This window comes from Poromitra crassiceps (assembly GCF_964638095.1).
Source record: "Poromitra crassiceps genome assembly, chromosome: 1".
NCBI lineage: Eukaryota > Metazoa > Chordata > Actinopteri > Beryciformes > Melamphaidae > Poromitra > Poromitra crassiceps.
The window spans coordinates 29,958,343-29,975,410 of record NC_139623.1 but is presented as its reverse complement, the minus strand read 5'-3'; the positions used below and the strand labels follow the sequence as shown (position 1 = coordinate 29,975,410).

The 17,068-nt window shown below is 43.0% G+C and overlaps 1 protein-coding gene across 1 annotated transcript in view; it reads right to left on the bottom strand.

Annotated features, from left to right (window-relative positions):
• The window catches only part of LOC310786261 (connector enhancer of kinase suppressor of ras 2-like), a gene marked incomplete at both ends in the record, with an annotated part of 73,717 nt that overhangs the window by 38,089 nt on the left and 18,560 nt on the right, over positions 1 to 17,068 (bottom strand). The window contains 4 exons of the mRNA XM_083647420.1: positions 7,126 to 7,194; positions 9,420 to 9,479; positions 11,331 to 11,450; positions 11,538 to 11,579. Of these exons, the coding sequence (XP_083503546.1) occupies positions 7,126 to 7,194; positions 9,420 to 9,479; positions 11,331 to 11,450; positions 11,538 to 11,579 (291 nt within the window). The remainder of the gene's footprint in view (positions 1 to 7,125; positions 7,195 to 9,419; positions 9,480 to 11,330; positions 11,451 to 11,537; positions 11,580 to 17,068) is intronic.

Sequence of the window (17,068 nt, the reverse complement as noted above, 5' to 3'; positions counted from 1 at the left end):
AAACATCAGTGGAATGATTTGGAGAACAGAACACGTACTGGGGGGAAATGATCTTTCTTTTATGGCCAGAGTGAGGCCTCTTGTCAGGATCTATACAGCTTTGATTTTGGCTGCATTTTGTGCTTCTCATGGTGCACTTTTTCATATGGAGGTTCATTCAACTTCATTCCACATGACAGAACATGATAAACGTCTATGTAAGCACTAAAAAACAAGTATAATACTTTTTTGTGTGTGTGTGTGTGGTGGAAACCGGGACAATTTGGCAGTGAGTGTGTTGAAGGGACCTTTCAGTGTCCCAAGAGATATCTGTCAGGACTCGGGACGGCCATCCTGAAATCGGGACTGTCCCGGTCAAACTGGGACATCTGGTCACCCTACCCGCAGTGTCAGACTTTGAAAACCCCTGCCCTAGTTCAATCTGCGAAACAGTGTGCACCGTGTGCTACGGTTTCTGGGTTGAACGTAATGTTTCCTTGAAATGGTGTGTGTGCAATGGTGCACAACAGGCTTTGAGGTACATTGTCGCTTGTTTGGTGGGCATGGATACAGTCGGTCTGTGTGGGAACCAGGGGTGTTTCTAGGGAGTGGCCAGGGGTGGCACTGGCCACTCCTGAAATCTAATTGGCCACCCCAGGTGCCACCCCAAAATCCTGAGGGTGCTGGCATCTGTGGCTGACATTACTGTCTTTCAGAGGCTGCAGCGGGCTCATTTATAAAGCTACAGTGAAGATACTGATATATTAAACTAGAAGACAGGCATCCATTGCTATCAACCATGTTATTCTACCCAGTTGGGAAGGTGGGTAAATAATGCTCCAAATTTAGGCAAATTTTGGCGAGGGAAAACATTTCTACATCCTCCTTGAATGCCGCACTCAGTGCCACCCTTGCTTCAGTCTGTGCCCCACCTGGGCCACCCCAGTCAAAATGGTCTGGTCTATAAGTAGGCTTTAACCCAATTATGATTATGTTTGGCACAAAATACAATCCTACCCACAGAAACACTGTCTGCTGCTGAACCAAATATGCCAGATGCAGTTTATGGAGAAATAGCCTTTCATGTTCGGCTGACCTGTCTGGATTCAAGTTCATCTCGTGTTTTCCAAGCAGCTTGAGAAAGCAGGTATTCTTTGAGCACTGACCTAGCAGTCAGTTGGTACCTTTCTAAGTAATTTGTCACCCTGACAGCTACAGTACTACACAGAAAGTCCATTAAGGAGGCAGAGAGGTTGAAGTAGACTCACTTTTAGAACGAAACCCCTGCTGTATTACTGCTGTATTGCAGGATTTAAAGATTGTTTTGCCAAAATAAATCCCTGTGCCGGTTTGAAGTGATTTTAGAGCCCCCGACGATGTGTTGCTTTCAGACATCTACTCTTCTCCCTTAGTGAAGACATATTTGGTTTAAATGGCTCCTTATCTCCTTAGAATTAAACATTGTCTTGTTGGTTCCTTCTACGTATTTTTTCCTTTAAGATTCTCTGTTCTCTCCAGTGTTACCAGATGGTTGTTAAAGTCTTGTGCTACACTGGGGCACTTCCCTTGTTTGTCTGAAGCTTTTCTCATAATTGAGCATTCCTTCACCACAAGTTCAATTTGTCATTGTTGCCTGGTGTTATTTCTGCTGACTTTTCGTTACAGCGTTCGAATCTTTGTGCCCCATAGTATCAAATAATCTCCAATTTCTTTAGCCTTTAGCTTATTCTTTTTTCTTTTTTCTTTTTTTTTATACCTATGCCGGCGATTGCCATGGAATGTTCGCCGTGGCATTGTTTTCGGGTTGTCCGTCCGTGAGTACGCATGTCCGTCATTAACGCGAAATCTCAGGAACGCCTTGAGGGAATTTCTTCAAATTTGGCCACGTGGGCTCAACGAACTGATTAGATTTGTGTTGTCAAAGGTCAAAGTTCAAGGTCACTGTGACCTCACGACCAACCGTTCCATGCTCGTCAATGTGATATCTCAGGAATGCCGTGAGGGAATTTCTTCAAATTTGGTTCAAACATCCACTTGGACTCAAGGATGAAGTGATTAAATTTTGGTGGTCAAAGGTCAAGTTCAAGGTCACTGTGACTTCACGTCCGTTCCATCAAGGAAGGGGGCGGGGCTAAGTAAAAGGGACCATAGCTAGGGATAGGAAGATCGTAGAATGTCGGGATTCGAGGGGTGGGTAGGGATTTTGTCTGTATCCTACTGCTGGACTTCACCCAACTGCCTTTTGAAGAATTATAGATCAGGTCCCTGATCTATTTCAATCAAGCACCTCTTCTTTTCAGGCCAGGAGCGTCTTTCTTTCCATGCAGTACGGGTCTGTTCCCACGATATCTGCTGCTGCTGCTGCTGCAAGGAATTCTGAGCTTCCTGACAGGATGTGATGCTGACCCCCCAAAGCCCCCCCCCCATCCCGATGCTTCTAACTTAGTACAGTACCACCTCATTTTTCTGAGGAGGCCTTCTAGCCTGGGGCCCCCTGAGTTTTCCTCTGTTTCCCGACACTAGCGGTGCCACCATCAATCTGTTCTTAAGTATGAGCCGTACTGAATTGAATTAATTGTTAGTATTTTTGTATAAACGAAGCAAAGTCTGTGAAGCTAATTCAGGCAGACAACTTGAGTGGCGCTGCAGCTCTCGATCAGCTGACGTGTCAGCTGAGCTCGAACATTGCCAGCACCAATAGACCCTTTTCACGGGGGCCGTTTTGTGTCGAAAAGGCAGAATAAACACAGGTGCGAGCAAAACACTAATGAGGGTTTCCACATGCCAATCATGGATGTTTGAAACCCTCATTAGTGTTTTGCTTGCACCTGTGTTAACCCTGCCTTTTCGACACAAAATGGCCCCCGTGAGAAGGGTCTATTGGGCCACAAATCTGTGAGCTCCGTCCGTTTGATCTATCTTTGCCCATGGGCCAGCTGTATCCCTGCTCTCGCTTTTGGCTGGCTTTAAATTAGGCTTCACAGGAAGCACGAAACAGAGACTTAGCGACAAAATGATATCAGTATTTACATTTAGTCTCTATAAAGATGTTCATATTCAATTTGTCTGACTAAAGTGAACTTGACTTCAGCAATGTCATCATCGTACCTCTTTCTGTTGTGCATGGCATGCAAGTAGCTATTATTTTGGAGGAATGGTGCTATATTTAAATTGTGCATCAAAGTCATTTTGTCTTTTTGTCTTCACCACCTCTGAAGTTAGCATGCCATGTACACTGCAGCCACAGGCAGTTTGTATGTGTCATGTACACTGCAGCCACAGGCAGTTTGTATGTGTCATGTACACTGCAGCCACATGTGTCCCCTACTCACAGACACCATACACACTGCATATGGTGAAAAAACATGTTCACACCCTGCTAAGGACCTTAAGAAGGTACATGTAGGTGTCCACTGCTTGATTGGAATGTGGCCTACAGATCTGTCTCCCAACTTGGACAACTTCGTTACTACCTAGTTATTGAGCCAAATACAGGAGTTGAACCAAAAGGATTTCCTACAGTTACAATATGATTCCTTCTTTCAAATATCTCTTTCCACCTAACTGCTTGTGACGATCCACTCTATATGAGCAGAAATGTACTGCACTGGGGACAGCGTTGGGTTAAAGGTTACAGAAATTAGGGCATGTTTGATGATTTGAATTGACAATCTGGGAACATCTGGGCTGGAAAAGTCAACAAACTAGTACATCCACTTCCTCAAAAATGATTGTCAAGGACACATAACCCAAAACAGGCCCAGTGGCACTATACTCACTGGACAGTAGACAGACTGTGTTTGTACTGGGGCAGCTCCCAGGTGTGAATGTGTCTGAATGAACTGAATCAATGTGAAGCAGTGTTTGCTCAACAAACCCGCCAAATTTAAAAACAATTGTATTGCACAATTACACACACACACACACTCACTAAGCCAAAGGGCGGGACATCCGAGTAGTGTAGACCAGTGTTGGGACTAACGCTTACTAAGTACTAAGTAACGCGTTATAGTAACTACGTTACTTTTTCGGAGTGTTGTAACTAATTACTTTGTCAAAATCAGTAACGCAGTTATAGTTATTGCGATTTAAACAGGCTTGTTACTCGTTACTTCACTTTTTTTAAGTCAAACTGCATTTGCACATGAGCCCCTTAATCACTGAGTATTTCCAGGTAAAACGATTCTGTGCGGGACCTACAGCAGCGAGGGTAGAGAGGAAAATGCCTGGAGTCTGGCGGCGGTCTGATGAGGAAGTAATCATGCGGCACTTCTATACTTTCTAATGTTACTGGACCAAATTCTGATAGTGAAACGGGTCATTTTGCGCAAGCTGTGTTGTGTACGGTAGCGGTGTTCACTTCACACCGCTCGGGCAGCTCGGCGAGTCAGCAGCATGGAGCCCTCTCCTCCTCGCTCCACTCCCAGGCTGTCTGTCACCCTGCACCTAGTCTGGGCACCTTTTACTCCGCTTTGTGTCATGGGGGCGTAAACCAAGGAAACAGGAAACAACACGGGAAATAAGTGCGCCAAAAACGTCTTTGTTGCCGTTAGCTTGACGCGGCGAGGTTACATTAGCTAGAGCCTGAAAAGAACAACAACACAAGTTGTATAGTAGCGTTAGCACATTTCTAGTCACTGCCGAGGAAGGTTTCTGGAGAGCCACAGACAATGGAGTACTCGCTATGTGAAATAATATGATCAATGTCCATGTCTTTCCCAGCCGGGCCCGGTGCCACGAGGGGGCGCCAGGGGGCTTTGCACCCTCAGTTCAATTTTCTGCCCCCTCACTTTTTTTTTTTTTTTTTAGAATAGTTCATCTATAAAGGCCAGTTAGGCAATGTTTGTACCTGACATGTTTCGGCTGCTGTTTCTGCAGTCTTCATCAAATTTGATCAGTTTAAGTTAATGTAGGCTACCCCCTATAAACATAGCTCTGTTGTTTCAGAATTGGCAGGGAAGCGCTATTTGCTGTGCTTTGGTTGTCACAAGGTGTCAGAGATGTACTGTAGCTATTTATTAAATTTGAACCTCACAGCATGTTGTAGTGATCATGACGTGATTAAAACACACACACACACACACACACACACACACACACACACACACACACACACACACACACACACACACACACACACAGAGAAATCAGCTGCACCCAAGCACACAGCATGCCATGAGCAGAAAGACGGAGACAACTCATCTGATCACTTTATTTCTTTAATTTAATGAACCTGGCACTGACTGGCTATTATTTTGTTTAGTTTTTGTTGATTTTTGCAGCAATTGTTTATTCTATGACTTTTCATAGACATATATGTTCAGTGTGCTCCAGACAGGTCCCACATTTCACATTATGCAATGCTCAGCTCCATTTCATCCTGGCGCCGGCCCTGTTCCCAGCACAGGCAGCAGAGATGCTTCAACTGTTGTACTTGATCCTCCATTATCGATAACAGCGTACAGACAACTAGCGTTATAACTATTCCATCAACTGGCCATTTGTTTGAAAAGTAAAGCTTCTGTATTGGCTTAAAATATGTGATATTGTGAATCCGCGATGTTTCTACAAGAACTTCTTCAAAAACTTTGTTCGGTACGTCCATCTTTTGTTTTGTTGTTTGCCGTTTTATTTTCTTATTCGTTGTGTCTGATTGTCAAGTTAACGAGCTATTTCCGCTGTTGCTTCCTGTCTAGGGCGGGCTGTAGGCCACAGGCAGGGTGACAAAATCACTTGTAAAGGGAGGCCAGGCTCTTTCTCGCCGAGAAGAGCCTGGTGACGCGAGGTTACCCTGCACCAGGCAAGCACTCGTCTCTCACTCACAGATTCCCCTCGCGTTGGAGGGTGTTCACGTTGTTTGGTCATGAAATGGAAAAAAAAATGCCTGCAAGTCTGCTGCCTTTTGGAGACGAACTGCTATTAAAGGCAGCCGCGACGAGCGGCTGCTTTGGGGCTCTGCTCTGTCCCTATCTGCAGCGCTGGGCTCTGCTGGTCACTGTCACTCCGCTGTTACAACCACAGTAACCACAGTGTTTATGTTGTTCAGCCAGGATATTATAGACTACTACTGATACTACTGAGTTGTTAATTATACACTGCCAAAAGTGTACTGGCTACTTTTTGAAGGCAACAATAAATATGCCTCAATGCCTAAATGTTGTGTTTTCTTGTTCCATTACTTTTCGTCGTAGTGATAATGGGTACACCTTTTCAGGCTCCATCTGGGCCCTTCTTGAACTAACTTCTTTCTCTTAAAAAACAAAAAACAAAAAAACTAACCTAACCTAAACTAAACTTGTACCACTGTTCCTTCAGAAGTTGTAGTTGTCACAGACTGTGTTACATAGTTGATTGCCCTATTGCTGACAAAAATGTGTTATTGTAAGTCGCTTTGGATAAAAGCGTCTGCCAAATGACGTAATGGTACAATGGTCAAATTTGACAGTTGTCTTGTCCCACACTGTGCTACAGCAACCCCAAAATAATGTGTGTGCATTAATAAGAGAATTGAGAGTTTAAAAAAAGTTACTCAAAAGTTACTTCCTAGTAACTAGTTACCTGATAAATAATGAGTAACTTAAAGTAACTAAGTTACTTTTCAGAGCAGTAACTAGTAACTGTAACTAAGTTACTAATTTAAAGTAACTTGCCCAACACTGGTGTAGACTCTGTAGAGATAAAAGTACTCGCCTACCACCACGGAGACCCAGGTTCAATTCCCGGCAGCGGTACTTCCGGCTTGGTCAGACGTTCCTACAGACACAATTGGCCATGTCTGCGGGTGGGAAGCCGGTGGGGTATGAGTCCTGGTCGCTACACTAGCGCCTCCTCTGGGTGGTCGGGGCGCCTGTTCGGTGGGGAGTGAACTGGGGGAATAGTGTGATCCTCCCACGTGCTACGTCCTGCCAGTGAAACTCCTCCCTGTCAGGTGAAAAGAAGTGGCTGGCGACTTTGCATGTATCGGAGGAAGCATGTGCTAGTCTATGGCTCTCCCCAGATCAGCAGAGGGGGTGGAGCAACGACCGGGACAGCAGGGGGAATTGACCAAGTACAATTGGGGAGAAAATGGGAGGGGGGATGGTGATAAAAACAAAAACAAAACAAATCAAGCCAAAGGGCAAATATGAGTTAAGCAGAGAGCCTCACCACTGTCTGATGATTGACCTGGATGACTTCATCGCCAGCATGGATTTTCTTACAGCGGTCAGCCAGGGACTGATGGACAGACAGAGGCAGAGTCATAAACACACTATAGCCGCTGCTGCTTCTGTTCATTGTCATGATAGAGATTTACTGTGAGTGTAGGAATTTAGCCAGGGGCAAGGGAAGAAAATTACAATATACATGTTTATATCCTTTATGTATGATTGTTTGTGTTGCTCCATGATTGATTGGTTGATTGACTGACTGATTTTATGATATCCTTGTTTATGTTTACTGTATATTTTACTGCATTTTACTGTACTTTGCATTTAACAGGTGCTTTTAATAACATCTAGGGACAGGCATTGCAAACTAGCCACGGCTACAAATACTGTGGTACATATCAGATGTTGACAAATATTATATGTTATATGTATCTGGGCCCAGTTGCACAAAGCACCTATAGGTTAAGATTTCCCTTAGAGTCAGAGTTCAGTTAAGGTGTCCATAAAATAGAATCAGCTGCACAAAACACCCTTAAATCTTGTGCTTATGTTTTCCTTAAAATGTTTAACCTTATGGAGAAGATTTAAGGGTGTTTTGTGCAGCCGATTCTATTTTATGGACACCTAGGCCCCTATCGTTGCATCGGCGCAGTTTCTAGGCCGAGCGGCAGGCGCAGATCAAAGCAGTGGGCGTGGAAAGGCGCACTTGATATCGCCGTGCTGGCGCTAGATGCAGCCCAAAGCATTACAACCACGCCTTTTAGGCGTAAAATTATGCACCGTCATGCTCATTGGATAAGTGCAATAAACGAATCGCACGCTTGCCTTTTTAGCTCCAATTCCAGTGATCCCGCAAAACCAGACGAAAGCCAAACGCTCTGCCCCCCCCCCCCTCCCTTCATCCAGCCTGTCTGTCTGCATTATAGGCTATTATTCCTTATTATTATGCTTCTCAAACCAATCTAACTGCAGTTTCAATACTGCAAGCATGTAAATACGCTACACTATAGCAAGATCAAAGTGAAAATAATGTTCTATGCATCAGCTAGAAAAATATAGCCTATTAGATTGGTGAAAGTTTGTCCAGAAAGATATAATTTTCTCTCGCCTGCTGCAGGAAGGATGATGCACATAAATATACCCTACATTATGTCAAGTCATTGCATAAATGTGTTTTTATTGTAAAACTAAATGTGAAATAGGGCCAAGTTATTGGAGGGACATCACAGTATAGCAGATGCCATTAGAAGCGCGTTCCGAAGCGCGTTCCGCTGTTACTTCTCTAAATCACGTTAACTCGACAAGGGGTATATATATGCCCAGGAGGACATATATGTTTCACATAGGGTGGTGTTTTCATTTCGATTTTTTATTTGGTCCAATATTGAAATGTTGACAATGGCAGGCTGTGTTACCATTACACATTAATTTAGAACTACCTTTTATATCTATTTTGGCTCATTTGGTGGCTATTTAGTAGCGAAATGAAGAAACACAATGCATGCTGGGAACTCAGAGAGAGAGAGAGAGAAGGGTGACAGAGAAGAAGCAGTGAAGGCAAAGAATAGGCCTGCTTTTCAAAAGCGCAAAGCGCTAAATGTAGGCCAGCTCCCAAGATATCACTAGGCTGGTATTTAGCGCCGACACGCCCACTTTGGGACTGCGCCACGCCCATTCGGCCTAAAGCGCATTTGGCAGCCTAAAGCCTATTGCTATCTTGCCGAAACAGGCGCAAGGCACGTTTTTTTGCGGTTAAGGCCCGTAATAGCGCCGATGGCCTGTGGGAGAATAGAGCCCATCAACTCTGACTCTAAGGGAAATCTTAACCTAAGGTGCTTTGTGCAACTGGGCCCTGTCCCTACTTTACATAAATAAATGAAATTAAAATGCCCCAAGAAATCTTAGAATACCCCTAAAAACCCTGATCGAGGGTCAAAAATTGCCCCCAAGATTTCATAATTTAAATTTCATTCAATTAATTTACTTTCCATTTCCATCTAACACACACTCAGCACCTGCAAGATGGTTGCCAGAAGAAGACGACGAAAAACACACAAACAACGCTGTTGTTCACATTACACTTTAGCAACTAATGCATTAATTACTTATTTTTTTAAGTGCCCTCAACATTTTGTAAATGCCCCGATTTTCTAGACAATGGGGGAAAAAAGTTTCCCCCAAAATATTTTTTAAAATTTCCTACATTGACTGTGATACAACCAACAGTGGATGATCAGTGTGCCAAATATCCGCTAGTTCTGACAGAGCGCTCTAGAAAAGTCGAGTACTTACTCCCTCTGTAGTCCCAGTGATTACATGCAAACCATCATATGTTGATTTGATATACATGCCCTGTAGAAAGACAGTAGGAATACAAAGTCACATTGACATTTTAATGCACACTCAAATGCAAACACAGACACAAACACAAGGCTCATTAAACACACTGCATCTGGCTTCAGCACCGCACAAGAGACCAAGGCCAAACAACAACATTTTTGCATCTCAGCATTTCTTCTCCAAGATGTGTAGCATCTTATATGGATTGATCTTCATTATTGTCCAGCACCATGTGAAAGACTTGCAGGTGTGTGTCACTCTTTTACAACTGAGCTAGGATTTGCTTTATCAGACAATACAAAATGTTGAGATAATTACAGGGAACTTTTTAAAATCAATTTGGTATACTTTCCTGTGTTTGACAATTACCTAACACAATCTGAATTGCCACGGTGAATGTGGTGAACCCCCCCCTAATGCTCATCCAAGCAGACTGAAACAAACAGAGAGAATTATTTGCCAATAATGTCTGACCCAAGTCTGTCGATAGAGAACATAAAACACAAAGCTTGCATTAATAGTAATAATAATAGTAATAATGCAGGCCATAATAGAGGATTAGAGGTCTAAAGTGCATAGCAAATAAAAGACACACACACACACACACAGACGTGCCAGCACACAGTCCGCACACACGCGTATAAACAGCATGACAGTCTCCAGTCCAAGATGAGTGTAAGAGGTTTATTTTTAGGCCGCTTGGCCCAGTGTTGTGTACAGGTTTTATTGAACGGATGAGAGAACTTCCATGCCCAAGCATTTGGGTGGGGGTGGGGGTCTTTACTGCCCCAAGCAGGACACTCATACTGAGTGTGGGTCAGTGCTAAGATGGAAGCGGATAGTTATACAGTGACAGGTAAAGTGCCTTCTCTGGTATTAAACATAGTCATTGTATCTCAAAAATAAGTATAAAGATAATCACTTGTTACATTGAAAATATCTTTAGCGTTACAAGACCGCAGCACTCAGTTTTAATGTTTTCGCTCGATATTCTTCTTTGGATGTGAAATGACGCATAGACTGAGGTTTAAGTGCCAACTGTCAGTTTTAATTTTATGGTATTTTCAGCCATAATGTGTGAAGAGTTTAAGAATTCCTTTTTGTACATGTTCTGCTGATTTCAAGGTGCCAAAAGGGACAAGTCTATGTTGTTTGATGTTCAGTAGACATACGGTAGTTATGTGATGGTGGCAGCTGTCAAAGCTTTGTGCTGTCATTTTTAGGAGTGGTATAAAATAAACCAGCATACTACAAGATAATTTGCACATAATATGACCCACACTGAAGCCAAATATGTGTCAAAAGTCTTAAAAATGAATTAATTAAAGGGGGACAGAGAAATTCTGGAGTTTGGCCCATTGGTAACCGATCTTACCCAATATGTGATGACAGGATTGGCACTAAAATGATCTGTGTCTCAAGTAGCCTACATTTGTCCAGTGTGCATGCTAACACAGTATGTTTAGTAATTGTAGGTTATCCCAAGTATGGAAATATAAAATAATAATTCAAATTCATATTGGTTTTCATTCTATGGCCTGTAGATTCATAACTCTTGAAAACTAAATCTCAGTCTTCATCATAAGTTCAATCAATAAGTTCAATAAGTTATGCTCATAAGCTTGTAGGAGGAGAGATCTTCTGCCACTGGAAGTGCCTTCTTTTTTCAAATATGAATTTACATTTTCTCACTTTTAAGATAAAGCTAATCGCCTACGATGACTCAGCATAATGTATGCTAAAGCCTTAGCATGCACACTGGACATATATCTACTGGAGACACAGAGGTGACTTGGTGCCAATCCTCTCATGAATGGGCCAAACTCCCAAAAAGTCAGTGTAGTCATTTAGACATGATCTTACCAAGCCCTCAGTGGATTTGATGTTGGCTAGCTGCACCACCTCCAAATGGGCAGCCTGCGACACCATGGGATCCGAGGACAGAGAGATGATGTGGTCGCACACTCCAGACAGAGTCTTACACTAGGGATGAGATATGATGATGAATAGCATCTTTAAGAGTGAGAATTCATTTCCATTGGATGAAGTGGAATAAAGTGGGCAACTCACCACATGTAAGATTTTGTTTTCTGTTTCGAACACAGAGCAGTCCTGAAAGGAACATTTAGAGAGTGCTGTTATCTCAATAGAATGTGTCAAAATGGAGTTATTATTGGAATTTCTGATGGAGGTGGATATAAGCAAACACTGAGCAGCTTGGCACCTATAACCCCAATACACCCACACATACATGTACATGCACAAACACAAAACATATGAGTCACCAATGCAGAGGCCTCTCTCCCCCTCCCCTTCTCTCTCTCTCTGCCTTCCAGCCTCTCTCGCTCCCACCTTTAATTTTTCCTAGTTTTATTTTCCTCTGAACTCCATGTAGACATTATCTTCCATGGTGCCCATCCAAAAACAAAAGCTGTATTGAATGATAATAGGGCAGATTTATTCAAATTAATTTTATAGCCAGAAATTGACCTGAAGTCCCTGAAAATATTGAAAACAGTTGGTAGTGATAGTGGGACATGATCAAGAAACAATAACAAATCATCCGCATAAAGAGCTGTCTTATGGTTCGTACCCCCCACCACTATTTGCCTCACCTCCTGGCAATTCTGCAATATCTTTTGTGCTAAGGGCTCAATCAAGTGATAGGGCAAACAGTGAGGCTGGACATCCTTGGTGCGTACTCATGCTATAGCAAAGGGGCGGGAGCACTGACTACCAGTTAAGACCATTGCTGTTAGATTACTCTATAAGGTTTTCAACATATTCATGTACTTTGTTTCGAAACCCATACTCTGTAAAGTGTGCCATAAGTATTGCCATTCAAGGCGATCAAATGCCTTTTCAGCATCAACTGACATGCACATGGTGATGCTATAGAAGATGCTGAACGGAAAATGTGTAAAAGTCTTCTAATGTTATCTGATGCCAGTCTATGTCTGATAAAACCTGTCTGATCAGGATGCACTAATGCAGGAAAAATGGTCTCAAGGCGTCGAGCCAAAACTTTGGCATATCATTTAATATCTCCATTAATAAGAGATAGGGGGCGCCAATATGAACATAAACTAGGGTCTTTACCAGTCTTGTGGAGCAAAGAGATGATTGCTGTATTCACATCTCTATGAAAACTCCCTTCGTGGATATCAGTTTGCATCATTCAATGTAAAAAAAAAGGGCCTAGTTCAAAACCTTAGATACAGTTCTGGTGGAATACCATCCCAGCCTGGTGACTTTCCATGATTCATATCATTGACTAACCTAAATCTTGACTCAGAGATACCAATAGTCTCAACCTTCAGGTACTTGGAACTAGATATATAGGCCCCTATCGTTGCATCGGCGCAGTTTCTAGGCCGAGCGGCAGGCGCAGATCAAAGCAGTGGGCGTGGAAAGGCGCACTTGATATCGTCGTGCTGGCGCTAGATGCAGCCCAAAGCATTACAACCACGCCTTTTAGGCGTAAAATTATGCACCGTCATGCTCATTGGATAAGTGCAATAAACGAATCGCACGCTTGCCTTTTTAGCTCCAATTCCAGTGATCCCGCAAAACCAGACGAAAGCCAAACGCTCTGCCCCCCCCCCCCCCCCCCCCCCTCCCTTCATCCAGCCTATCTGTCTGCATTATAGGCTATTATTCCATATTATTATGCTTCTCAAACCAATCTAACTGCAGTTTCAATACTGCAAGCATGTAAATACGCTACACTATAGCAAGATCAAAGTGAAAATAATGTTCTATGCATCAGCTAGAAAAATATAGCCTATTAGATTGGTGAAAGTTTGTCCAGAAAGATATCATTTTCTCTCGCCTGCTGCAGGAAGGATGATGCACATAAATATACCCTACATTATGTCAAGTGATTGCATAAATGTGTTTTTATTGTAAAACTAAATGTGAAATAGGGCCAAGTTTTTGGATGGACATCACAGTATAGCAGATGCCATTAGAAGCGCGTTCCGAAGCGCGTTCCGCTGTTACTTCTCTAAATCACGTTAACTCGACAAGGGATATATATAGGCCCAGGAGGACATATATGTTTCACATAGGGTGGTGTTTTCATTTCGAGGTTTTATTTGGTCCAATATTGAAATGTTGACAATGGCAGGCTGTGTTACCATTACACATTAATTTAGAACTACCTTTTATATCTATTTTGGCTCATTTGGTGGCTATTTAGTAGCGAAATGAAGAAACACAATGCATGCTGGGAACTCAGAGAGAGAGAGAGAGAAGGGTGACAGAGAAGAAGCAGTGAAGGCAGAGAATAGGCCTGCTTTTCAAAAGCGCAAAGCGCTAAATGTAGGCCAGCTCCCAAGATATTACTAGGCTGGTATTTAGCGCCGACACGCCTACTTTGGGACTGCGCCACGCCCATTCGGCCTAAAGCGCATTTGGCAGCCTAAAGCCTATTGCTATCTTGCCGAAACAGGCGCAAGGCACGTTTTTTTGCGGTTAAGGCCCGTAATAGCGCCGATGGCCTGTGGGAGAATAGAGCCCATACTCTTCTCTGGAGACAATTGTTAAAAAGAACTATAAAAGGTTATCTAGATCAATAAAGGATGATTAGCTAGCACACTAAGGGCTCTATTCTCCCCCTGGCCTTAAATTTGCGTTTATGGCTTGGCCCAGAGCTATTAGTGGGCATGGTCACGCGCATTCCCTATTTTTTCCTTGGTGCTAAAGCCAGATTGAAAGGCGTGGTTATAATGCTTAAGGCCACCTGTAGCGCCGACACCAAAATATCGAGTGCGCTGGTCCACACCCACTAATCTGCGCTGCGCCTGGCACTAAGTGCAGTTTTTAGGCCGTTGCAACGATAGAGCCCCAGATGTTTATACACGGTATTATGTGAAACGTTCCTTGCATTTTTTATCGATATCAAAGACTACACAAATCATAAATCTGTAATCGAATTGAAAATGTGTTCATGTGTTCATGTGTTCATTTCAGCCTAACGGCCTTCTTCAGCGTGTTCACACGCTGAAGAAGGCCGTTAGGCTGAAACGTCCGTGTGCTGTACCTGGTGTTGCTGAATAAACTCAACGAAAGGACATTTTTGTGTGCTGGCTCTCTTTCTCCTACTAAGTATCTCCTGTGCCGTGCACCGAAACTTTAAAAACACCTGTGAGTGTGCTCGCTGCTGGATTATGCCAGTTTGTTTGAACATGGACGTATGCTTAGCCTATTCCTTTTCGGGCTCTCTTCTCCTGCATCTCCGCTGCGGGCATACAGTATATGCGTAATTGCGCAGCGTACTGAGAGCCGGCGATGAGTGATGCTGCTCTATTTGAAGTTGAATTTTGTTCCACCAGCACACATTTTATTAATCAGCTATTTTCTATTTGTTTCTATTAATATATTTACATCGAATCCCACCAATTTAGGCGCACATAAAGACACATGCTTCCGTCACTGTCTGCTTGATGGGGAGAGGGTGTCTCTCTCTCTCTCCCCCGACGAGGGAAGTGGAGAGGGCTATTGCGGTGCTATTAAACGTATAATGGTTGGAAAAGATCAACATTTGCTTTTTATTTTCTCCTACCCTCTCCTACCTAAAGTAATGTAATGTTACACCACAGACCTGTATGGTCGGGAATTATGTAGCCTAATAAAACCATGACAAACTTGAATGAATTCTCATTTTTAAATCAAGGTGTGTTTTTTCTGCAATGTAGGCAATAGTTGAAAATCAACGTGGCATTCCGAGGAGAGAAGAGTGTGTGCAGGCGCGAGTGGAGTGGCATCCATGCTGTGCATAAATGGATCCAATCAAGGATTTCCTGCACTGCACGGAGATGTGGAGACTGTCTGCGCTCAGGCGTACGTCTGCGTTTGCGCTAAGACCAGCTATTTCCTGGCGTTAAAATTGAGAGCAACTCCCAAACCTCTCTTTGCGCTCGCCACATACCGACGGTATCTTCCCCACAGCGCTAAATTACACTTGCGCGAGACACATGATAGGCTAGAGGCCCACCGACACGCCTGGGCCACGCCTACACCTGTGTCATCACAGCACAAAACTGGACGGTGGAGGCAGACGATAGCAATAAGAGGCGCGCAAACGCAGCACAAAGGCAGCGCAAACGATAGCGCCATACAACGATAGGGCCCTAGATCTATGAAGAACTACACATATCACATTAATATCCTCTTTACTGTTCTGTGGCTTTAAAATGATGAAAAAATAATTGTCTCCCTATATACAGTATATATTCTGCATACAGGTATATGGTAGAATTCTGCTTGCTTAAATAATACAATGATCCATATACCAAAATCACTGCCAGGGGAGAACTCAACTGAAGTAACATTTGCTTTGAAAACAACAGTAAAATGAAATCAAAAGGGAACTTCCTAACTTATTGGCTGGAATAATATTCAGACAAGATAATAATATACTGTAAGCCCTAAAGCAGGAGTTTGCAGTCAACTATAGTTGAAATTAATATGTGGCAGTTGTGGTGGTCAAAATCTATTTGGGGTGTACCGCCACAAATAGATCAGTGTATGGGAAACACTGACTATTAAATTGTGTGACTAGAAAGACATCAACAAATCTGAAAATAATTACTTTAATGTTGAGCAACAAAGCCATCACTTAATTTACAAAGGTGTCATTACAAATGGTATTGGCACCGAATTAAAAGATAGAGTTTTAAAGTAAAAATAAATAATAAATAAAGATCGTTTTAACATTGGCTCAACCAGCCCATCCTACCAACCACCAGGGGTCCTTGAGGGGCTTCTAGGGCTCAGTTCTTGTTCTCACAGATTGGAGCTTACAGGCCTCTCTTGTGCTGCGGCAAGACAGAGCCATTGGAGGGGGGGAGGAGTTCTCTCAGGTGGGAGTTTTGGACATGGTGAGCGTAACTCCAACACAGTTCTTCTCTTCTCTCCGAGAATCGGCAGATGCCAAGGATACTGAGGGACGGCTGGTAGTGTTCATACTCCCGGCCCAGAATAATGCGACAGGCTCTTTTTTGGATTTTCTCCAACTGCATGGATTGGAAAGCTGATAGGGAGGAGTGCCACACTGGAGTACTATATTCTATAGTGGGTCGGATGTATGTTTTGAAAATGGTCACTAGATCAGCTCTGCCTACACCGAAGCGTTTAAGTCTACGCAAGACATGCAGCTTACAGTTGGCAGTGGAAAGCATTTGGTTGACCTGCTGGTCCCATTTTAAGTTATCTTGGATCCATAGGCCAAGGACCATGACTGACGGCACCACTTCTAGATGGTGGTCATTCAGAACCAGGGGTTCTGAATTATTTTATGCATTTTAAGTAGGGGTGTCACAATATATCGTCCCACGAAATTTCGCGATAGTAAAACGTCACGATATGTATCGTTGAGATGAAATCTCATATCGTGATTTTTTTTTTTTTTTTTTTTTTTTCAAAAATAGACAAAGAAACGTCTTTGTTTGTTGAAGTTCAATGTGTGGAAAGTAGTTCAGTTGAACAAGTCTCTGAAGAGACACATGAGAAGTTATACAGGAGAGAAACCATTCAATTGAGTTTCTGGCAAAACTGTTTACTTGACAGGAAAAACTGAAGATGCATAAAAAATAGAC